Here is a 25,329-nt window from a genome sequence, read left to right on the forward strand (position 1 = left end):
GATACCGATCTATCTCTATTTTAACCGGATTAATTATGATATTATTATAATTAAGAACATTAATTATAATAAGATCAATAAGTAGGTGTTGCCTCGTTGGCACGATTTCGAAAGACCAGCTTTCTTCAGAATGGAAAAGCCCACACGTTGGTCGCGCGCGTTCCGACTTTCACGATACAACCCAAACATCGAAATGTACAGCAAGTTTGCAACGGAAGAGACGACAACGCATGCGAAATTTATGCGTCCAAACTAAACTAGAGAAAACGGGCCTACAAATTTATGAATTTCCACAAAACACAAGAGTTTCTCGGATTCATTTTTTATTTACCGCACTGTGCCGCTGCGCATGCCCGGGCCGAGGCAGTGTTCACGAGGACACGAGCCCGATTCACTCGCGTGAGTTACAGCGAGGGGTATATGCGGAAGCTGAAAAAACTCGGGGTGCGCCCGTGCATCCCAGCACCGGAAGCTGGATCCGCCCCTGCGGTGGCGGCATGAGCGGCGGGGCGTCGCTGGGGGTCAGGTCGTCGGGGAGCTACGGATCGCTGCCGCAGCAGCAGCAGCTAGGCGGCTGCCAGTCGTCGCCGTCGCCGTCGCCGCCGCTCGCCGCGCGGAAGCCCGCGAAGATGTCCCTCGGCGGGGCCGGCGCCGGCGCCGGCGGCCCGCGCGTCTTCGCCCGGATCTGCAAGCTCGCCGGACGCCGCCAGCGGATGCTCCTCCTCCTCCTCGTCGCCGTCGCCGTCGCCTTCTGCTTCCTCTTCTCATCACTTGTCAGTAAAGGTGGTGGTTGCCTTGCCTCGTGTTTCCAGTTCGAATCCATGATGCTGTTTCAGTCACTAGACTAGATTAGATAATACTCCTATTGCCAACAGTCATTGCTGTTTTATTTTCCTGTCGTGCAATTGTGTAGCAAGTAAAGTTCAGGGAAATGACGCAGTGCAACTTGGAAGTGATATTATTCTATAACCACGTCAATGTTTCTCTGCACCTTATGCACATTCTATGTTTATTTAGACATGTGTTTTCGGATCTTAGCGCGTGTTAATGCGCATTCTTTATCCGGACATCAACTTTGACTTTAGCTGACTGATAAGATGCAAAGGGGATTGGTATATTATACTCTATTACTCTTGCAGTCCAGGCCACTGATCAGTCTCAATGTCTGGGCGATTTGCATTGCGGGATTAAACAATAATATTGGGAGTGCGATCTGAAGTTTTGAGTTCTATGGTTCTGACTGTGGATCAGCCAGTTTTCTGGAACTGAAATACATACTGTTGAGAGATATAGTGTTTGATCTAGCTAATGTGGCTTAGGCATTTCTGCAAGTATGGTAATATTATGCTGTTAAGATTTGTGCCTTTGTGGTGCCAGCTTTAGATTGGCTTGTGTTGCAAGAACTGTTTGTTTTAAATCATTATAGGTAAATTGCATTTTGTGTTTGTGCTTGATCCTTTCTTTTCAGTATGCACCTCATTTGGCTTCTGCTGACCATTTTAATTTGACATTTAACAGCTCACTAGAATATCTGGCCCATTTTGTTAAGAAGCCAATTTCCATGCCTTTTCATCGTTACAAACTTACAACTTACAAATTACAATGACAAAAAGTTGCTTTGTATCTTCTGAGTCTAATTTAATACTTGAGATCTTATTCTCCTCCTGGAGCAGTGGGGAACTAAAGGTTTCCAAACCTTTTATCGTCAAGGTCCTAACAGTTTTTCACACTATCTTCTTGCCTCCAGTTTTTCATTAGGTTTCAAATCTATTGAGAAAATAAGAAAAGGTTTCACTATCATTTGTGTAATTCAATGTTTTTCTAGCAATATGCCAAACAAGAAATCTATCTCCTATGCTAGTTAATGCCATTAACATATTACTGAGCTTGCAGCTGCAGTTAAAGCACATCTTTTACATGCATCTGTCCATGTTAGTGATTCAACTGGGTTTCTGTTTGCGAAACCCAATGTTATGTGCTCAACATTTTTATTTTGAATAATAACCGGACTGAAAAATCTGTTGTAAAAATTCCTTACTGAAGTATATGTAATGTTCAGTTGTAAGTATATGTTTTCTTGTCCTTTTTTTCACCTTAGTATGCATGTTCCAAAACTGACCTACTAAATACTCTCTTTTTTTTTTTCTGTTTTAGACGAAGATGCATCACCTGGCGTTGAGACCATGCTTGTGTTTTCTGATCATGTCCGGAGCTTTGTGAACCCTGGTTGGACATCGTCGGGCAGACCAGTAGCTCAGAGAGGTTCGCTGACTGTGAATGGTTTGAATACAGCATCGCACATGGAAAAACAATCAGATAGCAAACAACAAGTTCAGGAACTCATGCAGAGTTTTCCACCAGCTGTTATGGATCATCATCCTTGTGAAAATTTCTCATTGTCTCCTCCACCTATTGATAGAAAACGCACTGGACCACGACGTAAGTGTACATTCCTGACTATTCCAATTCAGTGCTACTTTAGTTCTGAATCTAAACTAATGTATTTTAGGCTTGTATAGCCTGTCCAGTTTGTTATTTGCCAGTTGAGCAAGCGCTGGCACTGAGACCAGCTAAACCATCATTGTCACCAGTCCTTCAAAGCTTAAATTATATGTTTGAAGAGAATTTGATTCCCAAAGAGTCAAAGAGTGGTTCTTTGTTTGGAGGTTTTCCATCCCTGGAGGAACGAGAAAAGTCTTATGACATAAAAGACTCAATGACTGTACATTGTGGGTATGCCCATACATTTCACGTGCTTTATCTTGAGATCATGTGATGGCTGTTTACAATGATCAGTCTCTCTTTTGCTGTAGCTAACCTACTGTTTGTCTCCAGATTTATAAGAGGGAAGACACCTGGTCTTAGTACTGGGTTTGACATAGATGAAGCTGATCGTTCTGAGATGCAGCTGTGCCAGAGCACTGTTGTTGCCTCCGCTATTTTTGGTAACTACTACTTTGGATTTCAGCCCTCATTTCAAATTGCTTGTACACTTGCTTACAAATACTGTGTACACTTGCTTACAAATTTCTCAGGTAATTATGATGTAATGCAACAACCAGAAAATATCAGCAAATTTTCAAAAGATACAGTTTGCTTCTTTATGTTTCTGGATGAAGAAACAGAAGCCGCAATAAAGAACTCCACTACTATTGGTCATACTAAAAGAATCGGGCTGTGGCGGGTAGTTGTTGTCCGCAACCTACCATTTACAGATGCTAGGCGCAATGGAAAGGTACCTGTGCAGTTGGCGATTTTGATTTTTCTCAGTCAAACCTGTGTTGTTTGCAATCTACCATGTTTTTTGTTTTTCTCCATGAAGTGAATAGGGAATACTGGACTCCATATTATCCTTGTTATCCCATTCTGAATGTTTGATTGACTTGACATTTGTTAATGCAAATCAGAATCAATAAGTTTATGGATTTGGTTTTATCATTTATGGCCCCTGTGATCTTTTCCTCCTACAGGTTCCAAAGCTCTTACTTCATCGGCTTTTTCCTAATGTGCGATATTCAATTTGGATTGATGGGAAACTTAAGCTAGTGAGGGATCCTTATCAGGTATTAGAAAGGTAAACAGTCACTTGTTTTGCACTATGTACTCTTCACATAGCTCAGGGAACATTTATATATGCTGTTAGAAATCAATTTCTCTAGTTTCCAGTGTGACTAATGCTCCATTTGCTCTATCCATTTTGTCCCAGTTTATTTTGATTTGTCCAACTACACTTATGTTACAGGTTCTTGTGGAGGAAGAATGTTAGCTTTGCTATTTCCAGGCATTACAGACGCTTCGATGTTTTTGAGGAAGCTGAGGCCAACAAGGCTGGTGGAAAATATGATAACACATCAATTGACTACCAGATAGAGTTCTACAAAAGAGAGGGTCTAACCCATTATTCGTCAGCTAAGCTTCCTATAACGAGCGGTAGTTACTTCTCCCTCCTGATCTGTGACCTTTTAATATTTCAAACTATATACCTGTCTGATATCAGTATACTCTGATTAACAGATGTCCCGGAGGGCTGTGTGATAATTAGGGAACATGTCCCCATAACAAACTTGTTTACATGCCTTTGGTTCAATGAAGTTGACCGCTTCACGTCCAGAGATCAGCTAAGCTTCAGCACAGTTAGGGATAAAATAAGGTCACGAGTTAATTGGACTGCAGACATGTTCCTGGATTGTGAAAGGCGTGATTTTGTTGTTCAGGTATTTTCAGTTTTTTTGTATAATTTATTGCCACTGATTTCCTGTGCACTGTTTTGCTGTGATATACATTGCCTGATAGATCATAGAACTAGGATTTTGCTTTAGGTAAAACAGCACATTCTTTGTGATGGCGCTTTAATTCCAGAAGGACTAACCTTCTGTTCTTTTTTGTCTATTGTTGACTACTTTTTTTCTTGCACCATTCTTGCTTTACAGTCATACCACCGAGAACTGTTGGAACAGAGGCAGGCTACCTTACGAAGTTGGCCTCCCCAGCGGCCACCCATTGTGCGCGTCCACCCTAGAAAGATGCTTCCAGACAATGCAGCAAAGGAACCATGGAGGGCTTCTGCGACCAAGAAGTTATCAGGGAAGCGAACACGGGATAAGAGATCAAGCTCAAGACGAACTCATCGAACTAACATGAAGGAAGCAATTCAACTGTAAATCCTGGCAATTTTGCTCCTATACAACTGCAAATCTAACGGACAACATTCCAACATTGTTTTACTTTAACTTCCTTTGATGCCCCCCCCCCCCTCCCCAAAGGAGCCAAAATTTTGTCAGGGATTGTTGATAGAGAGCTGAAATTCTTTGTTGTAAATAAACATTTTTAGATCAGAGATGGATTCAACTAGCAGCTGATTCAATTCAATCATTTTGGAGGTAGTCTTTGCCAGGGTTTCAAATACACTCAATGTTGTCAGATAATGCCATGGATGCCTGAGGGAGTGAAGGTGGGTAGTGATGAACCGCAGCTTAATTCAGGAGAGGAGAAGAGGCGGCTGCACGAGCTCGAGCTGTGCATGGCAATGGCCGATTTATGGCAAAGAGTTGGAGTGGCCGGAGGTAGGGGAAGAGATGGTGGGCCCCTGCTGGAAGTGCGAGAGGGAAGGAAGTGCTGGCGTGGGCTGGCTGTTGTCAATTGTCATTTGCAGTTTTGCGTTATCATTGATCACAAACGTATTGTAGCATGCTTCTTAAAACTGGACTTCAGGAATCCTCGACAACTTTTATACACTAAAAATGATAATCATATTGGGATACAATACATCGCAGATTGAATAATTCTTTCCATAACAATACGTCAACACTTGTGTAGTTTGCACACAAGGGAAAAAAAATCAACATAACTATCAAGAGCAGCCTTAATGATCCTCGCGCATCAACTCTGGCTCACGGTGCTTCGCTCGCATGTCCTGGCAAAGCCTAGGCGCTCTTGATCCTTCATTGTTCATTCTGCCACCCTTGCGTACGTCCTCGTTCTTGACCCGGATCGTGTCGTCTCACTCTCCATTCTCCAAAAGGTTCTTGCACACAGGGCTTCTTTCGTCGATCACCGGGCCACCACAGCTTGTTTCGTCGATCATTGGACGACCACAGCTTCTCTCGTCGATCACCGAACCACCACAGCACGCTCGTGCAACACGCCACGTCGATCTTCTTCGGCCTTGTCAAACACGACCGACGGCACGATCCCTGCCCACACTCCGGGGCAATGGTAGGCCTGGCGGCAGAGGGTGTGCGCCACCTGGTTCCCCTCTCGATACACGTGCCTCACGTCGCACCCGGAGAAGCAGCGAAGCAGCCCTCGGATCTCCTCCTGCAACGCCACAGGGATCCGTGTCTGCGTCTCCTCGCCACGGAGCAGCTGCACGAGCACGAGATCGTCTCCCTCGACCACGAGCCGCTGCAGGCGGAGCCCAAGCGCAAGGCGGAGACCGCGGATCATGGCGCGCGCCTCGACGATGCCGACGGTGGAGTGCTCCGTGGGCTCGGCGAACGCGAGCACGACACGGCCGGCGCTGTCGCGGATGGCGCCGCCGACGCTCGCTCGCGCCGAGCCGTCGTGGTAGACGGATCCGTCGAAGTTTAGCTTGAACCAACCACGAGGCGGCGGTGACCACTGCACCAGGATGACGCGGCCCGACTGGTACGGCCGCGCCGACGGAGACAGCTGATGTGGCGCACGGCAGCAGAGACTCGGGATTGGCGGCGTCGTCGCTGTAACCAAAGCAGAGCACGCCATTTTTTTTCTTTTAGGGGGGGATGTCACTGATTCGAGATGGCTCTGGGCTCTCTTGCTTGCTCGCAACTCGCAAGTCGCAACCTGTTGTGACTCGGTGAGATGGTGAGAGATTTATAGATCTCCTAAACAGCTTGTTCCGGTCGGTCTTCCCATCCGACCAGGATACGATGATGTCTTGTACTCATGTCCCGAGTTCGAGTCGAATTCGACTTGGGGTCGTGGCGGGGGGCGTGCGGCGAGCGCGGAGCGGGACGTGGGATGGTGTGGGCTGGCCTGTGCGTGGAGGACGTGCCAACCCGCCGCGCTTTCCCCAAGTCGGCGGGAAGCCAGTAAGCCCACCACATGTATACGCATGATGAGAAACCGACCCAGCGCAGGAGAATGGCGCTACCGTAGCAGGCCTCGTAGGACCGCACGTTGGGCCGATTGAGACAGTTGATATGCCCATGCCCATTTCCTCGTGGATTAAGAGTCTGCTCGCTGATATAAAAAACCATAACTAAAAATATTATTCGCTGATCTATTGTGAAAGAAAAAACTCCTAATTAGCCGAAAAAGTATAGATGTGGAGCGGGCTACTGAGCGTGTGCGGTGGGGTGTGCGAATTCGCAAGCTCGAGGGGCCGTGGCGGCGTGGACATGTGGGCGACCGAGCGCGCGAGCAGCCAACGTGGTCGACCCGAATTACTTTCCTTCCCTTCATTTCAAATTCCTACAATTTTCCTTTGAATTCCCTTCAATTCAAACAGGCCCTCAGTGGCTAACCAAACACCTCTAGTTTGCATGTCCATGGTGAAATTAAATTATATTGGCACTAAATAACTAGCTTCACCAACAATAGTAGAATTATAAATAATGGTACTATGATAACTTGCTTCATCAATATAGAATTATAAACAATGGTAGTGTGATGATCTAGCTAATCCCTATTTGTGTCCTGCGGTGCTCTCCTGATTGCATTAGCGCCAACGGCCTTTCCGATTAGAATTCCGTCTCCGAATCTGCCCAGAACGGACAAGACTTCCCGTGTCCTTGTTCAGAGCGGAGCGCGATATTATTACTATATAAGAGCAACTCCAACCATTATGCAAATGGACTTGGCATTTACCAAAATGCATAAAACTCCAAAAAAAACCCCTCCAATCGTTATGCATTTGGACTATGCATTTTACATAGCTATGCATTTGGAGGGGGAAACTTGGCATATATGCCAAAGGAGTCCCGCTATGCAAATAGAGATCACGGGATTCTCGGTTCCACCTCGCGGGCTTTTTTCTTCCCTTCGCGCGGTTTCCCTTCACGCCGCCACCACTTCACGCGATAGGAGAAGCATCGCGCGTCCTCCTTCGCCAGCTTCACGCGTGCGTTTCTGGACCTGATGGAGATCGTTACTGGAGCCAAGGGGCGAACCTATACGACGACGAACTGATGACCAACAAACGACGAACTGGTACGGTGAACGACTGAACGGGAGATCGGTACGACGAACAGCGCAGCTCACTATCGGTACTACGCGGCTGTTTGGCGCGGGAATTGGTGAACGGGAGACGACGGCGGGCTGTTTGGCGCGGGATCGATTGGCCGCGCGGGAAGGAGTGCCGCGAAACAAAATTTCCAGGAAAAAAAAAGATGATGGACTTGGCATTTTACATAACGGTTGGAGATCACCCGATTTTAGTCTTGCCATTTTTATTTGGGGGTTTGCAATTTGCCTAAAATGCATAACTTCAAATGCATAATGGTTGGAGATGCTCTAAATGAAGTAAAATTAAAAGTTGTTCTCAGATGTTCGTGTTCCTGTGCGGCCTCCGATAGTTACGATGTCCGTGCTCCCGTGCGGCCGTGGCGCCGCGTGCTTCCTGTTGCTGCTACTAGGCGTCCTCTCGTGCCTCCACACAGCCGCCTCGCGGCCCGTGCCGGGTGCAGGGCACCACCACCGGCCTCCGGACGCCGTCTCGTGGCGCTCGTTCGAGCACCTGCATGGCGCGCGGCGGGGCAGCCGCGTCGCCGGCCTCGCCGACCTGAAGAGGTACCTGGCGAGGTTCGGGTACATGCAGGCGCCCCGGCCGGCGCACGAGCACGACGACGTGTTCGACGACCACATGGAGGCCGCCGTGAGGCGGTACCAGTCCAGCCTCAGCCTGCCCGTCACCGGCCGGCTCGACTCCTCGACGCTCGGCCGGATCATGACCAAGCGCTGCGGCGTGGCCGACGGCGCCGGCATGTCCGTGACCGCGTCCCTCTCGGCGGAGGTGGCGGCTGGCACTGGCAGCCGGTTCACGTTCCTCGCCGACCAGGACCAGCCGTGGTGGACGCGGCCGCACCCGCTGGTCCTGACGTACGCAGTCTCGCCGACGGCCACCGTCGGCTACCTGCCGGCCGAAGCCGTGCGCGCCGCGTTCCGGAGCGCGTTCGCGCGGTGGGCGAGGGTGATCCCCGTGGATTTCGTCGAGACCGACTACTACGACGGCGGCGAGCCCGACATCATGGTGGGGTTCTACGAGGGCGACCACGGGGACGGCTCGCCGTTCGACGGGCGGTACGGCCAGGTAGCCCACGCGTACACCTCGGACGACGACGGGCACATCCACTTCGACGCGGCGGAGCACTGGTCAGTGGACGTGGGCAGTGACACCGACACGCGGGGGGACTCGGCCATGGACCTGGAGTCCGTGGCGACGCACGAGATCGGGCACATCCTCGGGCTAGGCCACTCGTCGTCGCCGGAGGCGATCATGTACCCCTACATCGCCGCCATGCAAAGGAAGGTGGAGCTCAGCGCGGACGACATCGACGGCGTCCTGCGGCTGTACGGGTCGAACCCACGGTTTAGGCACGAGCAAGAGCACCCTGCGCCGCCGCGGAGCGTGCCCTCTGTGTCGCCAGGAAGGAGCAGCTGGCATGCTGGTTCAGTTAGCTTAGTTTGTACAGTCTTGGTCATGCTAGTGACACTTGTAAAATAGACATTTTTCTATGATGCGATTACGATTGCTACCTAATCCGCTATTTAGCTGTATTGCTTCAAGTAAGCATTAGCGTTTTCAATTTTTTTAGCCACGCGGTCATTATTGCGAACTGTATTGCAGCCTAGCTTTGTTCAAGCGTGGCTGGATAAACTTGGAGACTGTAATCATGGTGGTCTTCGCAAAGTTTTCCGTTGATAATCCATGACTGAAAGTACTGCTCGCTTGTTTGTTGTGAGAGAAGAATATTGTTGAATGACTGATAAATTTAGTAGATAAAATGCTATATCGTGTAATTCGCCTCTGATCCAATCAAACAGCTCTAGTAGGCGCATCAAACCACATCATTGTGAGCAAAGCCAACGTGAAATCATCAGAGGGGGAGGAGAGAGAGAGAGGGGGGGGGGGGGGGGGGGGGGTTTTGCAGAAAAAAAGATCTTTGCAAACAGTTAGGAAACACAACCTTGAAGATCCAAGCTGCTAACACATCATAGAGATATTCATTTCAGTGGTCAGCTAAACACTTAAACTTCCAAGCTGCTAACAGTAACAGAATCCCTAACTGAAACTTTTGCCTGCCGACTCGGAATAGCATTCAAGGCAATGCGTCCACTTGCGACAGTTAAAATGCCAACCTGCTAACAGTAACAGAATCCCCAGCTGAAACCTTTGCCTGCCGACTCTGAATAGCATTCAAGGGAATGCGTTCACTTGCAACAGCATTATTGGTCAGTGGATATTCGTTAAGGATATAACATGAGAAGAGAAACATAAAAAAAACACTTAGGAAGGACAACACATGATATTATCAGATCTGGATAGGATTCAGCTGCTCTCAAAATTGAAGCAATGTTTATGTTATTAAATAACTAGATTTCTAGGCCACAATACCCAAAAGGTCACACTGGTGAACCGAGTACAAAGCCCTACGCCTGAACACAACATTAGACCGATCAATAGCAGTATAAAATAAGAGTGCAAATAAAACAGATCATTAGTGTCAATGAACGACTCATTTCGAAGTTGATTCATCATCCAAGGCTTATCCAGTGCAACTAAATGGCACAAAACAGATCAAACAGTTCCAGTAACAATTACCAAGGCTATAAATGTGCGAAGCCTGCTGAGACAAATTCCACAAGGACCAAAATTTCAGTGCAATCGAATTTGCGGGTCATCACCACGAGAGCCTGTTTGTTAGACTGAAAAGTCACGGTTGTAAATACTGTTTGCTGATAGAAAAAATACAACTTATAAGACAAGCGAATGGAATTCCGTAGACCCAGGATTCAAACTGAGGTTACCAGACCAGATCAAAGCTCCAGGCAGACTGGTGCAAGAGATCTCAGAATAAACTGAGCAGACGATAGACTACGAGACCATCTACAAAAGGATACGTAGGGTGAAGACCCAGGCGTCGGCGACGAGGGCGAGCCTGTTGGGGAAGCAGCAGAGGTCCGCGGGGGACTACCTATGCGCAGTTGGTGAGGGCCAGCTCCGCGGCGTCGCTGCAGTGGTGAGATCATGGGCCAAATGCGGCGCACGCGGCAGGCTTCGAGGGCTCCCTAATTCAGCACTGAGGCCCCATAACCCATCCACGTATCGCAGACAAACTCCAGAACATTGCAGCAGAAATAAATAACAGCAGTGAATATAACATAGATCTTCGATTTGATTCATGACAAATATATCAATTTCCAGTTCTGATTCAAACATTTAATAACAAGTTACATAACTTTCATCGCTCCCAAAAAATTTCCCCTCGTTTCTAACAAACTGGCTAACAATCCTCCTCTGATTAGGTACACATACGAACACAGATCCGAGGAAAAATACAAAATTGCCAACTATCAATGGTCACTGACAACCAGACTCAGCTCGAGTTTCTCCTGAGAATCGATCATGTTGCATTGCTGCTTCAGTTCAGCGTGCTGAACACAAGTCCACAACAGCCAGTGCCCACAGGATTAAGCACATATGCCAAATCCAGCGCTAGAGGTCCCAAGTAGAACTGCTGAAGTGGTCAGAGCTCGCATGAGTGTCTGGGTTTGCAAACACATCAACCTCCTATAGAAATCGCAGTCGCGGAGATCGGTAAAGATGTTGCCCACCGACCTAATTCTTTGTACCAGCAGTGCACAGATATTTCAACAAGTACTCATTAGAAGAGCAAGTGTCTGCCAAATCCTGATGTAGTCTTGTTATAGACTTCTGCAATGATTTCAGAGAAGGAAGCAAAGTTCTGGAGTTCTGTTGAATATAGTGGCCATGAACCTTACATAGCTCCTATACGATAAAAAGAAAACATTGAGATTAATATATGGTACACTAACCAAAACAACAGGTATATTCATGGGAAGAAAATGAGGATGATACCTGAGACCACAGGAGGATAAATTCCAGATGCGGACAACTTTCCAAAAGACCAGCGAAAGCATCAATCAATCTTTGGAGATACTTGTAAGGAATTGCCGAACAAATTGCTCTTACATCAGATGGATCAACTGCGAATATGCACTTCTTAATCAAGGAGTCCTCATTCAACCGAAGGCTAAGTATAAGGGCTCTCTGCTGTTGGTTTTCTGCAAGAGCTTCCTCTACTTTCTACAAATACCAAACACAGAAATTTGCAAATTAAAAAGAGTAATTTCAATAGGTAATACACAACAAGAAAGGGCATGAAGTAAATACCTCAGGCGTAACATCAATGTCAAGGTCTGTCGGATCAAAAATAAATGATTCATCAACTGAGTACAATAAAACACCATCAGTGGTTGCTGCAGCAAATGATCTTCCAGTTGGAGCAAACTTAACACATTTTGTCCGAGCTATGGGTCTTCCACGATTTGCCATTGATCCAGGTAAACCAAGCCCTAAGTTTCCTCTAGCCTGTCGATCAATTCCTTCTTCAACATCACTGTCTTCATCGTCAATGAGATCTAGTGCGCCAGCATCTGTCATCTTCTTTGAGTTCAGAAAATCAAGAACTCCATCCAATGAGAGATTGCGAGTGATCTGGAATCTACGCAACAGCACCTGCTCAAAGAAACACATTAAAACAAGGGTGATTACTTATCTTCCATCGCATACTCCTATATGCTCACCACTCAAAGATGCCAACCCACAATGAATGGCATTTTATGAATCATGTTGTTTCAGTGGTACATAGTGGAATTTCACTAGATAAAATGAAAGATTTCTAGCATTATTCCAGACCAAGATATGTGTACAAGAAAAAATAACATTAAGATCACTTGGTTATGCATTTTAGCCTAAAGTATGTTCACCATAGCAAATGGAGAGAAGTCAGACTACTACAGCTTCAGATTTGGGTTTCTAACTAGCTGTTGATGTCATACAGTTCATGGCATGATGATAACATGAAAATATTTCGAAAATTAAGCAGAAAGATAGAACATTGGTTAGATAATATCCAGAAAGTATTCAAAATGCAGGACCATAACTGAAGACACACTCATAGTTGCTGATATAAAACTATGCTTCAAGGTATAAATACAATCATGCCAAGAAAGATTTGCTGACCTGTTCTCCAACATCATACATGCAAATATATTTGGTGTTTCCTCCAGCTAAAATAGAACTTCCATCAGCAGAATAGCACAACGTTGTGAAGTACTTCCCTATACTTGTATTAGCTGCAGATCTCCTGTCAGTCATAAGGCGACCCCCAGCAATATCCCTGCGGCCCTCAATGGTATACATCAACAAACCATCAGATGGATCCCAGAAATTGATTAGGCCATCTAAAGTACTGCATGCTATCTGCCTTCCATCAGGTCGATAAGCTAAAGTAAGAACATCATGTGAGTGCTGAAAAGTTTCCACTGCACCCTTGCTCTCAAAGACATCCCAAAGGCGAACAGTTTTGTCCCATGATGATGAAGCCAGAATAGCCTACCAAACAAAGCCGGTTATTGGTTTGATGAACTTACATAACATACAGAACAGAAAATACTGAAATGGAACAAAATGCTCTTGCAGAATCATAAAGTAGTGACTTTTGTAACTAATTGTAGTTATGAAAATAAAGTCAAAGAAAATATATCAAAGCATTCTCTTACATTGATTGGCGAAAACATTAGACCATGCACTGGTCCTTCATGGCCACTGAGTACATCCAACAATCGACCAGTTTTCATTGACCAAACAAATATCTACATGGAAATGTTTTGGTTGTCAAGGGAGCTTGATGTGAAGCATAAGACATAAAAATTTTGGGGGATAAAAGGTTGCTGCATACACACACCTCAAATGAATCAAGTGTTCCAGCACATATTACTTCTCCACTCTGGTCTGCAGTTAAAGAAACAAACTGCCTAGGTGAAGGGGTGGTAAATGTTCTGAAGTTGCGATAGCGGAACAAATCCCATGCTCGAATAGTCCCGTCAAGGGAGGCACTTAGAAGAGAATGGTTATTGGCCATAAAATGAACTGCAGTAACAGCATTTGTATGCTCCGAAAATGTTATGAAACAGAACCCAGATGAAACTGTCCAGACCTGCAACACATCAGTTACATTATCAAACTTGCTGTGCAGGACATTAACACTAACTAAATGGATTTCTTAAATATTTTTGCAAAATTAATGTTACCGCCAAATACCAATAGTAGGCACTACTCTTTCATTTGAATAAATAAGCATGGTACGAGTAAGCAGCTCAATGAGTCAGGGACAGAGTTAACTTTTAATTGCATGAAGTTGGAGGACCAGTTTAGTGATTTGTATAAAATTATGAAGCAAAGTTTCTCTGGCTATCTCACGAAGCACTAGATAGTATGATCAGGAAAAGATCGTCATAATTAACATTCAGTTTTCAATTGATTGAGCAAAAATGAGTGCATATTAACAGTTCATGTGTGATGAGATTGTGTGTTCACACAAACAATGGAGATCATGCATAACAAAAAAGAGAGCAGGGCATGATTGAGATCATAAATGCTATCGCTTAGCACACACCTTGACTTTGTTATCATCAGCACCAGTGGCCAATAACTGAGAGTCTGGTGAGTATGCGATGCAATTCACATCAAAGTAGTGTCCCTGCTGTTTCAAAATGTAGCTCTCCGACCGCCACTCCCACACCAGAAGCTGTCCAAGTTTGGCGCATCCAAAGACAAGCCAATTCCCCAAACTGTTGAAAATAGCAGTGGTGATCTTCTCTCTTGATACTGACAGCAAGTGGAGGCACACAAAGTCTGGCATCTGGTACAGCCCAAATACTCCACTAGAGAATCCAACCACCACCATGTCGAGCTCCCGGTGGTAATCACATGCTGTTAACTTAGCCGGTGACTGCATGAAGAAATGCTTTTCCTGCAGCTCCCACTTTGCCAAATGCAGCTTAGTGACTGGTTCCTCCAATTCTCCCGAAACCTTCCTTTTCCTGCTCCCACCATCCAGTTCCATGACATCATTCTGTTCTGACCCCTGCTCTGGCGTCCCTGGTGATGGCGGAGGTGAGGTATCATTTTCCTCATTTCCTTCCACCAAATTCCATGTAAAGATAGCTCCATCCTTGGAGACTGTATAAACCCCCTTGACTCTCCCTGTCTTCTTATCTGTGGCAAAGAAGGCACCCACGACAGCCGCGCGATGGCCAAGGAAGAGAAAGGGTTTGCTTCCTAGTCCCTTCTTGACGGGCAAGAGCCGAGCTGTCAGGTCCTTGCAGGACGCGAGGAGGAACGCTGAGTCCGGGGACCAATCGAATGCTGTCACGCCAGCGGCGAAGCCCGGGAAGGTGCGGAGGAGGTGGAAGGGGAAGAACTCCCTGCGAAACCCCGGCGAGCGCCAGATCTGCACGACCTTCCCGACGGCCACGGCGATGAGCTGACCGTCGGGGCTGAAGCGGATAGCTGACGGTGCGCCCTTGAAGGAGACGCGGTGGAGGACGGCGCGGCGGCGGAGGTTGGCATAGAGCGCGCGGCCGTTGTCATCGGCCGCGAGGAGGAAGTCGCCCGAGGGGGAAGTGGCGAGGCGGGTGACGCTGGATGAGGACTCGAACGGGAGGGTGAGGGACGAGGAGGCGCCGAGGTCGGTGGAGGCCACGCGGTTGCCGACGGCGGAGAGGAGAACGGGCGAGTCGCCCGCGAAGACGGCGTCGCCGCCGCGGTACGGCGCGCCGAGGAGGTTCTGGAAGCGGTAATTCATGGCGGGAGACGAGGGAGGGGGAAGGCGGTCGGGTGGGCGGCCGCCTAGGGTTTTGGGGGAGGAGGGGAACCGGCTCGACGACGACGTGGGGGTTTTAGTTGATTTTGAGTTTTGAGTGGGCTGTGGGCTTGTGGCTTCTTCTGATGGACCCAACTATTTAGTCGGCCTGGGACAATTTGGCCCAAGTTGGTAATTGACAGGTAGGCCTTTTGTTTTGGACTTTTGGACACCCAATCTTCTATCTTTATATCTCCTACAACTATCTCCTACTATATACATACATATACATACTTACTACAACTTTACTATTACTTACTATACAATACAACTATATAAAGACTAAAGTGTGGATATTTTTTGGTGCGACAAAAAATTCGTCCGTCTGCCTCCCCGTGCGATTCCGCAGCACCGACAAGTGGGGCCTCCTCCACGCGTGCGAGCTCCCACTTCCTGCAATCACGGTCACGAGATCACCTCCACCAATCACGCTCGACCTTTCCTTCCCCGCGCTCGTGTCCATGGAGCAGCCGCCCACCAAGACACCCAACTCCCGTCTCCCTCCTCTCGATCTGCGCCCCGCGCCCCCCGCATCTCGATCCGATGGCCGAGCCGCGCAGCTGCCCCCGCTCCTCTCGATCTCCGATCACCGCCGCGAGCCCGCTGGCCGCGCCGCATCTCGATCTCCGGTCAGCGAGCCATGCAGCTGCCCCCGCTCCTCTCGATCGCCAGTGGCCGAGCCCCGCCGCGACGCCGGTGGCCGCGCGCACGCCGGTGGCCGCACCCCCCCGCCGAGAGCTGTCGCGAGCCCGCTGGCCGAGCGCACGGACGAGAGCCGCGCCCCCCCCGCCGCGAGCCGCCGCGAGCCCGCTGGCCGCGCGCACGGACAAGAGCCGCGTCCCCCGCCGCGAGCCCGGTGCCCGAGAGCTGCGCCAGTGCCGCCGCGAGCCCGCTGGGCGCGCGCACGCCGGTGGCCGCGCCTCGCGCCCCCGCCCGCTGCCCTAGCGGCCACGCCGGTGCCCGCTCCTCTCGATCTCCGGTGGCCGAGCGCCCGCGCCGCGCCCGCGCCGATCTTGGGTGCCCCAGCGACCGCGCGAACTCTGGTGGCCGCATTGCAGGAAAAGGTGAGCCACAAGCCTCTACTGCTCCCTGTTCCGAACAGGAACCACATATAACATCTTGGCTCTTTACAAATGCTTAATCCTCATGGTCAAATAGAAATAGGTGCATAGATATTCATAGGGTGTGATAACTCTGCTGTAGATCTAAGGAACCACTAAACATATCATCAGGTTTTGCTGTTTGACCATGTGATATTCAGAGAGAATATGGGAGAACGTGGATAGGATAACTCTGCCGTGATTTGCAACAACAGTAAGACTCAATATGATCCTTAATATACATAACTGGATATGTATATGACCCAATATAATATCTTTTATCATTGTCTGTCTAAACAACCTGGCGGAGGACTGTCATTGAGATGTATCAGTCAATATCCTCTCCTTCCATTGTCAACAATTCACATTTCTTTAAATAGTAAATAAGCTTATACACATCCTCAGTATTTAAGAATACAGAACTTGTCTCCTGCCTAAATTTACTGCTAGCCTACCCAAGATACCAAAACTTGTCTCCTGCAAGAAATCTAGATTCAGAAATTTGAATCGATGCCTTGCACATTCAGATAAAGGCAAGGAACATTAAATAAAGGCAAGGAACATTAAATCAATGCCTTGCACATTCAGCATTAGGTCAAAATTAACATGCTGTAGGTAAGGATTATCTTTTTTTATTTTTTGTATTTATTTTGATCCTCAAGGCTTTAATGTTAATTTTGCTAACACCAATTATTTGTTCATGCAATCTTGTGAAATTTGTATGTCAGGGCTTGGAAGCTTCTGCATAATGATCTGAGCTATTTTAAGTACTTGGTTTTTCTCGAATACATTTGGAGGCTGTGATATAAAAAGTTATCTTAGCTGCATCATGGTAAGGTCTATATAGTAAAGTTTATGAGACTGTGGTGCTGTGCTCTCTGTGACCGTGTTAATTTCACGAACTTTTCCTTTAGGTTAAATATCATTTAATGTTGGTATTTAATTTCACAGAATTGTTATCTTATCGTGTGATCCGTGTATTTTAGTATAAAATTTAACCGACAGGGATCCATTATTTTTGCTCTGCTCGCTTTTATGTCAGGCTTCTGCATTGTTGTCATATAGATAATCTTTTGGTCATTTTGTACATTATTTTATGGGTAAAGAACACAATTTCATCCCTGTTGCATTGATGCCTAATCTAATTTTCTGTGAGGGTTATGGTTAGATTGATGTCACCTATTGAGAATTTATCGTACTGTCTGTATGTCTGTGATTAGCACGTTTGCCTATTTGCGGAACATATATAACTACATGGGCATTATTGACGATTTGTTCAGTTCATGTCCACATATTGAGATTTCTATTCTTACGCTTGTTATTTGTATTGTTGCAGGGGTCTCTATCTAATCGGATACCAGAAAATACCGCTGCCACAATTAAAATCCTCTACAAGGTTTGCCACTAGATTATTATTGCCATCAGACCGGTATTCCTAAAAAATTGGATTTGCTTCATGCTAGCAGCATATTCAAATATATTTCTGGTTATGTTTTTTCCTTACTATGAAGATCACACTGCACTTATGTTGGCCATGTTGCTCAAGCATTTCAAACTCAAGCTATTTGTTTGGCATTTTGAATGTTATAGAACAAAACATTTCACTATTTTACAGTCTTAAGCTAAAATAGTTTGGTAGAGATGATTTTTAAATATGAAACCTTGAATTGGCATGTTCACCTAATGAGAGTTTATGGTTAGGCACAACATTTACCTGTTCAAAAGAGACCATTTATTAAAGATGAACTCGATAGACTTATTGTTGATGGCATATGGAGGTGGTAAAAAGGCAGAAGAAATATAATAGGATGGTTGGATGCTTGATCTTTGCTTTGATTCTCCATAATCAGGCATTTGTTCCAAAATACTTGGGGTCATCTTTTATTGGTTTGAAATACCAGGGGTCATCTTTTATTCTAAAATGACTTTAACTTCATCTATCCCTTCTTATATGTGGCCTTATCTTGAGGAATGAAAACCTCTTTCCTTTTTTATGATCGGTGAATATTGGGATAGCCTTTTCCAACCGGTGGATAGTTTACTGCACATTTGATATCTTCACATGCTTGTATGATAAAATGCTTGTTGAATTCCTGTTAGTCCCATGATGCTAAAATGCTCAGTAGCCAAGGATTTGCTGATCACTATTGGTTACGCCTGTTTTCAAGCAGATGTGTTTTGATGAGAAAGGTGACACAAAGGCGCAAAGCTTCACAAAAAATCAGAATTGTCTTCGTTGTAAGGTAATTTTTTGTTGTGAGATTTTTCATTCACCTAGATATGTGCACAAAATTTGATATCCTTAGTTTTTGTGTATCAAGCATTTTGATCGAAGGTTTGCAATGGCTGGAAAGAATTTTTGTCTCCATTGACTTTGATATGGATGGAATAGATATTTTCATATCAATAATTATCCTATGCACAAATGGACATGGCCGCTGCTAAGATATCTCATGAATCAGGGTATGTTTTGATGTTGTTTCTTTGTTGGATAATCACAACTATTTCCTGTGATCTTGATGGCGATGAGTTTTATCTTATTAGTACTTGCACTTCCTTTCTAGAGAAACTTTTACTTTTTTAATCCCTGGCAGCTAATATACATTATGCATAACTTTGATGCTTTCAGAGTCTGAATCATTAGTTGATATATGAGATTACCGTTTGTTGTGATGGTCTTATTCTTTGAGACATATTTTCATTTTTTTCATAATGTTGTTATCAATCCTAGCGAGATGCTTGCTCTTGCAAAAGACAATGTAATGAAAAGTTGACACTTAAGATCGTTTATCTCTATAATATAGAGCAGATTGATGCCTTTTCTAGCAAAATATTTTCGGTTCATGAGTTGGCCAAAGTGCCATGTCTGAAGTGTTGTTGATGCCTCCTATTATCTGACTAATTAAAGATTTAAATTTTGATTGAGATAGAAATAAAAGGATTGCCCATCCACAAATTGTTGCTAGCACCTTATTTGCTACTACAGTATCAGGCCACAGATTAGCATGGAAATATCTTGGCAAACAATTTGTTTTTGCAACCTTACAGATGCTTGTTGCAACCCTATGCTTGGAACCCACAACCCAGCCCTCCAAAAAGTTAACACTAAGATCATTTATCTCTCTAATATAGACCAGATTGTTGCCTTTCCACCAGAGTATTTTCCACTCGTGAGTTGGCTGGGGTTCAGAGTATTGCGTCTGAGGTGATGGAAGTGTTCGCCGAAATGCCCTCAAGGTAATATGTTTTAGTTTCTCGATGACTTTTTAGTGAATTTGAGGCGGATTCCATTATTTTCTTTCGTTTGGGTTTGAACTAGAGTGGCAGCTATGTGCTCTCAACTTTTCTTCATGAGTGATCAATCATGTGCTATTGTCATTTAAATGAAAGAAAATGCAGATATGTTGTTTAAGCTCTTGTAGATCAACTTGCTATAGAGCTGTTGAAACTTGAGAGGCACTTGCAGACATTTTCTTCCATGATATAAAAGAGGTCGTGATATGTTACTTGGAGAAATGGATGAATTTGTGTTGCTTTCTGTTTCGAGTTTTGAACTTTCAACTTGCAGATGCCGCATGCTAAACTGTGGCGGTACATTGCCTGCTGACAATGGAGGAAGTTGGTGATGACGATTGGCTCAAGAGGGCGCTATAGATGCATGGTTAGGACTCATGAGGCTGTGGGGGTCCTCATGTTTACAAAGGCCAAACTGAGCAACAATGCTTGCAAGGAGCTCATCGAGGCAGCATGGGACATTGCTGACCAAAGGTATAGACATGCAGTATAATAGTGTTATCTGCACTCTACGAACCATCTTTCTTGTTCCTGGTTATATATGTTCTTCTTTTCTATTGCAGTTTAAATCCTGAAGGTGGAATCACACTACAAAAATTCAAAGAAATCCTATCTCAAGTATTTGTTGGCCAAACTTGCGTCCTATAAGGCTTCCGTCACCTTGTCGAAGCAGGTGATCCCTACCAGGATGACCACCATTCTTTACAGGAATCACTCTCTTTCATGGATAAAGTGAAGGTACACATCTGCTCCTTGTTTGAGGCATTATGGCTTGGTGTTCATGGCTGTTTTTACTTGATGTGCGTTTCCTTTGTGTTTGTAGGCGTCATCTAAATCCGATGAAGATTATGAAGATTTTTTTGGTCATCATATCTGAGTCAATGGCAAAAAAGATCACTGATCAAGAGACATACCTAAAGGTGTTTGTCTTTCTTAGTGGTTTGTCGAGAACAATTAGATAGTTATTTTACAACCATTTGCCTTTGTAAGTAAAGAGAGCTCCCCACCAGATGAAAATCATAGTGCAAGTCATAGCTTGGATGGTAACGAAGAAACATGTACTTCGTGCATCTCCGACTTCTTGCAAACATCTACAAGAGATGTGTCAGTTTCTCGAGAAGTTTGTTTATATGTTTTTTTAAGGTGGGTGTGAGCTCGACCACAGCCTCGTCCTCTCCTTCCCGGTCGCCGGCAAGCCACAGGCAAGAGGAAGAGCTGTTATGAGAGGATATTAGTTCCCTCCAAATGAGAGCACCTTAGTTTTATCATAGCATTAGCACAAACATACTTCTTAGCAATCAACATGTTCGATTCTTTTGATATTAGTTCCTCCAAATGATAAGAGCCCTGCAATACTTGTTTGTTTTACATAAACCATAGAGATTAGTATGTATATCTATGAATTAATTTTTGTTATCCTAAACAACGAGCAGGATGAGCAAGGGTTATCTACTAGCAGCAACATATGGACGACGTGGTAATATAATCGAACTTATGTACAGGATAATACCTTTGGCGTAACTTATTCATGAATTTATTGGTGCACGAAAGAAATAAATATTAGAGATTTCTTCTTGTTGACATTTTATCTTAATTAGTTGTATCACGGAAAGGTCTATCGATGCCATGCTCTTCGTGACTTTGTTAATTTCACGAACTTTGTTTTTTTATTATATGTCACTTTAGCGTCGGTATTTAATTCACAGTATTATTATTTTATCGTGTGCGATCCGTGTGTTAAGTATAAAATGTTAGTTATCCCGTAGCAACGCACGGACATACTACCTTGTACATATAAAAAAATAAAAAAGGTTCATTTATACTCAATCCATCTCAAATTGTAAGTCGTTTGACTTTTTTAATATCAAGTTTGACCACTCGTCTTATTCAAAGTTTTGTACAAAATATCACTTTTTTTGTTGTGTATTGGTTTATTAATAAAAGTTCTTCAAGAATGACTTAAATTTGACTATATTTGCACAAATTTTTTGAATAAGACGAGTGGTCAAACTTGGAGTAAAAAAAGTCAAACGACTTACAATTTGGGATGGAGGGAGTACCATTCTAAATAAACTATTGTCGTAATCTGATTCTTGTTATCAATCTTTAAAACTAAATATTTTGCTCTTAAACTCTCAAAACCATTCAAATTAGATCACTGCCATAGTTTAACAGGAACGACCCCTATATTTTGCTGTAAACATGATTTCTTCATCGATGCTGCATAGCATGCACACACTGTGTACGGTCACCATAATCCACTGCCCACTGGCATCCAATTTCTTGCTCCAAATCTTAACACCATGTTTAATTGGGAAAGCTAATCGAGTAGACAGGCTCCTTGTTGGGGTAGAAGAGCCCAAAGTTCCTCTCCGTCGGATCCCCGGGCTTCTGGTTCTCGTTGAACATGGCAAACACATACGTCTCCAGCGCTCCGGGTCTCTTGGGCGTGCCGCGGTAGGCATGGTCGATCAGACCCTGGTTGTACCTCCGCGCATTCTCCACGGTCGCCGCGAACCCGCCGGCCGACGGCCACCCGCTCTCCGACACGACGATCCTGACGCCCGGCGCCCCGGCCTTCTCAAGCGCGGCGTGGATGGCGTCCACCATGGCGGCGAAGATGTTCGTGTAGGTGAGCCCGCTGCCGTCGTCCGTCACGGCCGTGCCCGGCTGGAACGTCGCGTAGCCGAGTGTGATGTCGCGCGGGTTGTCCCTGTAGGCGAAGTAAGGGTAGACGTTGGCGAGCAGGGGCGACCCGGCGTCGGCCAGGAACCGCGCGACGGGCACCATGTGCCGCTGCACGCTGGGGCTGAAGACGCCGCGCGACGGCGGGAAGGAGTCGGTGACCACGTCCATCCGGACCGCCGTGGACACCTTGATGGCGCCCGCGAGCCCCGCAGACGCGACGGCGGCGCGCACGTTCCGCATGGCCGGGAGGAGGATGAGCCCCGCGTCGCCGGCGGGGACCTCGTTGCCGACGGCGATGTACCGGATGAGGACGTCCGGGTAGTGCGCCACGACGTTGGCGTGGACCCAGGCGGCCGCGGCGGAGGCGCTGCTGGCGAGGCCGCGGACGTCGTCCACGCCGCCCACGTCGAGGATGAGGCCGATGCCGCTGCCGCGCAGCGCCGCGAGGGCCTCCGGGTCCGGGTAGTAGATGCGCATGGCGTGGATGTTGCTGGACTTGTAGAGCTGCACCACGTCCGCCCGCGACGGCAGGTTGTCGCCGACGACGCCGTAGCAGACGCCGTGCACGCCCGCGGCAGCACAGGCCGGCGGGTCGAATGAGCACAAAATCAAAATGGCAGCAAACAGCATGGCTAGACCACCAACACGTCCCATTTGATCAAAGATATTAGCTCTGATGCTTATCTGTTATCTCTTGGCGCTTCTACTGTTTTACACTACGTACGCTCTACAGCTGACCTCCTTATATAGTGCTACTGATGACGTACGGCTGAGAGATGAGCGATCAGTCGGCTACACACATGCTTGCAAGTTGCAACTGAGCACTTCGTCTCCCCACACACAACAACTTATGAATTTGACAACCAATTAGTGGCACTTGGGTTGGTAATATAAGCTAGTGTCAACGGAGTAAGTATTAGCTACAAGCATGATTAACATGTTAGACTTTTTGTCGTTAACTACTTGAAGGGTTCTTAATCATAAGAAGCAGTATATATTATTCTCTCCATCCCAGATTAGAAGACATTTGACTTTTTTATCCCAAGTTTGATCATTCGTCTTATTTAAAAAATTGTACAAATATAGTCAAATTTAAGTTATTTCTGAAGAATTTTTTATTTTATACAATTTTTTGAATAAGACAAGTGTTCAAACTTGATGTCAAAAAAGTTAAACGTCTTATAATTTAGGATGGATTGGGTACTATTGTGGCCCTACCTTGGCCATTGAATACATACATTCGTGTCAAAATACAGTATTTGCATTGCCGGTCAGTATGGTGAGATCAAATTAAAGACGCCTATGATGGTGATCTCCTAATTAATCCACTTTAAGTTATGCTGTATTTGGTAGGAACAGACGTGGTGTACTAATAGGAAGCACAAGTGTGTGCACTAAAGCTGTTTTGCCCTATGTGGTAGAGTTTTTCATGTTTCTTTATTGTCTATGGAAAATGATTCTTCGGGATAAACTCTAGATAAAAGTTTTTTTTTGAATACGGCAAAACTTTATTCACTCAAAATAGAAATATCGTCAAGCATATGCGCTGAAAGAGGGATTGATGCTTGCACAACAAATTGGGTGCAACAGGTTAATAGTCCAATCGGATTGTATGGAAGTGGTTCAAATTATGAGTGATAGTGGATTTATGGCAAATTCTGCTGCACCCATTTATGATGAATGCAATCTGGTGTGGACCGGTTTTCAGAAAATTAGTATTGAGCATTGCCACCGGGAGGCAAATCATGCTGCTCATCTGCTTGCCAGTAGAGCTATGCAGACAAAGCAAAAATGTGTTTTTGACTCTATACAAGAAGTGAATCAGGAGACGTTAATTTTGTTAGCACCCTACCTCTTGTTACATCGCATATGCAATCAACCAATCACATGCAACGACTCCATCCTGGAATCCTGGACGATTATTAACTTGAATACTAGATGTTCGATACTCATGTGACTTTTTTTTAAAAAAAAACAACAATTATTTGTGTACACAGAACTTATATGAATAAACTTTATTTTTCACACAGTTTACATGTAATGGAAGATTATATGAACAGAACACTTCGAAAAGTATAACAAAAAAACGACTTTCACAAGTGAGCCCACTGTCCTTTTTTTTTCTTTTGAAATTGAGTCAGCCACAGTCTCTTGAGTCATCATCTCACGCTTCCTCCGCTAAACTTCACATGAGCACATGAGCTCCATTCCATTGGCTCCCCCGCGCGCGTGGACACCCGTTGAGCAACCGAAATCCCGAGCTGGGAAACAGTTTGGTAATTGACGTGTGATGTGGGTCTTTAGGTCAGTCTCAATGCATGTTAATGAGAGTTTCATACACATTAAATATGATGTTATATAAGTAAAATTGCTGACTTGGCAGAGTCATTAAAAGAAAGAGTTTCATCAGAGATAGGAGTTTTATCCTCATGCAACTTACGTGTTATCTAGTTTATAGTCTTGATAACTGTGTCGGAAAACTATGCATTGAGACTGGCCTTAAAAAACAAAAGAAGAGAAGGAAAAAAAAGAAAACTGAGATTATTGATGGACTGATGAAAACAAGCCCTCTTCAAAACATCTAGTCGACACTTGGTTGTTTTATCCCAACTTCACATATGATTTTTTCTAGCACTGTTCATCTTCTACCTCCAGCCAGCCGCTGCGCACTGTTCATCTTCTACCTTCGGTCGCCAAACCTCGCCGCTCGCGGTACTGTTCATCTTCTTTGTTGGCACAGACCACATATTATAGATCACAAAAAATAATTTTTTTTCTATGGAAGGACAGTGACAAATCGCGGCTACGTCGGCATA

The 25,329-nt window shown here is 45.5% G+C and overlaps 5 protein-coding genes across 21 annotated transcripts; 2 read left to right on the forward strand and 3 right to left on the reverse strand.

Moving 5' to 3' along the window:
• Positions 228 to 4,905, forward strand: LOC8067528. 4 transcript variants are annotated; one of them, XR_002447239.1, is made up of 9 exons: positions 228 to 786; positions 2,155 to 2,439; positions 2,520 to 2,733; positions 2,836 to 2,945; positions 3,036 to 3,235; positions 3,471 to 3,563; positions 3,743 to 3,930; positions 4,015 to 4,214; positions 4,431 to 4,515. XR_002447239.1 is itself a non-coding variant. In XM_021446897.1 (9 exons), exons 1-9 carry the CDS (start codon positions 498 to 500, stop codon positions 4,659 to 4,661), a joined length of 1,821 nt encoding a protein of 606 aa, XP_021302572.1. In that variant the 5' UTR covers positions 301 to 497; the 3' UTR covers positions 4,662 to 4,905. The 4 variants fall into 4 exon arrangements, 3 of the variants coding, with proteins under 3 accessions (XP_021302572.1, XP_021302574.1, XP_021302575.1); XM_021446897.1 differs by having other exon boundaries at positions 301 to 786; positions 3,471 to 3,574; positions 4,431 to 4,905; XM_021446899.1 differs by having other exon boundaries at positions 305 to 783; positions 3,471 to 3,574; positions 4,431 to 4,905.
• Positions 5,611 to 6,243, reverse strand: LOC8082989. Its single transcript, XM_002441350.1, has one exon. The coding sequence runs from the start codon at positions 6,241 to 6,243 to the stop codon at positions 5,611 to 5,613; it is 633 nt and encodes a 210-aa protein (XP_002441395.1).
• LOC8082990 (periodic tryptophan protein 2 homolog) lies at positions 10,854 to 15,471 on the reverse strand. The gene is made up of 7 exons (XM_002441351.2): positions 14,184 to 15,471; positions 13,473 to 13,724; positions 13,288 to 13,380; positions 12,749 to 13,120; positions 11,897 to 12,241; positions 11,582 to 11,809; positions 10,854 to 11,491 (listed from the first exon to the last, which is right to left on the reverse strand). The coding sequence occupies exons 1-7, from the start codon at positions 15,372 to 15,374 to the stop codon at positions 11,321 to 11,323; spliced, it is 2,652 nt and encodes an 883-aa protein (XP_002441396.1). The 5' UTR covers positions 15,375 to 15,471; the 3' UTR covers positions 10,854 to 11,320.
• On the forward strand, positions 15,583 to 21,401 carry LOC110430134 (vegetative cell wall protein gp1-like). Of its 14 annotated transcripts, none has more exons than XR_002447393.1 (8): positions 16,292 to 16,495; positions 16,664 to 16,745; positions 17,260 to 17,363; positions 17,868 to 17,927; positions 18,703 to 19,768; positions 20,100 to 20,299; positions 20,389 to 20,563; positions 20,649 to 21,401. XR_002447393.1 is itself a non-coding variant. In XM_021447167.1 (3 exons), exons 1-2 carry the CDS (start codon positions 15,893 to 15,895, stop codon positions 16,715 to 16,717), a joined length of 657 nt encoding a protein of 218 aa, XP_021302842.1. In that variant the 5' UTR covers positions 15,583 to 15,892; the 3' UTR covers positions 16,718 to 17,363; positions 17,868 to 18,696. The 14 variants fall into 14 exon arrangements, 1 of the variants encoding a protein (XP_021302842.1); XR_002447394.1 differs by lacking the exon at positions 16,664 to 16,745 and adding an exon at positions 17,059 to 17,146; XR_002447395.1 differs by lacking the exon at positions 16,292 to 16,495 and having other exon boundaries at positions 16,502 to 17,363; positions 18,703 to 18,774; positions 18,853 to 18,994; positions 19,669 to 19,768.
• LOC8067530 (glucan endo-1,3-beta-glucosidase GV) lies at positions 22,133 to 23,143 on the reverse strand. Its single transcript, XM_002441352.1, has one exon. It carries the CDS (start codon positions 23,141 to 23,143, stop codon positions 22,133 to 22,135), a length of 1,011 nt encoding a protein of 336 aa, XP_002441397.1.

Source organism: Sorghum bicolor, chromosome 9, assembly GCF_000003195.3.
Source record: "Sorghum bicolor cultivar BTx623 chromosome 9, Sorghum_bicolor_NCBIv3, whole genome shotgun sequence".
Taxonomy (NCBI): Eukaryota; Viridiplantae; Streptophyta; class Magnoliopsida; order Poales; family Poaceae; genus Sorghum; species Sorghum bicolor.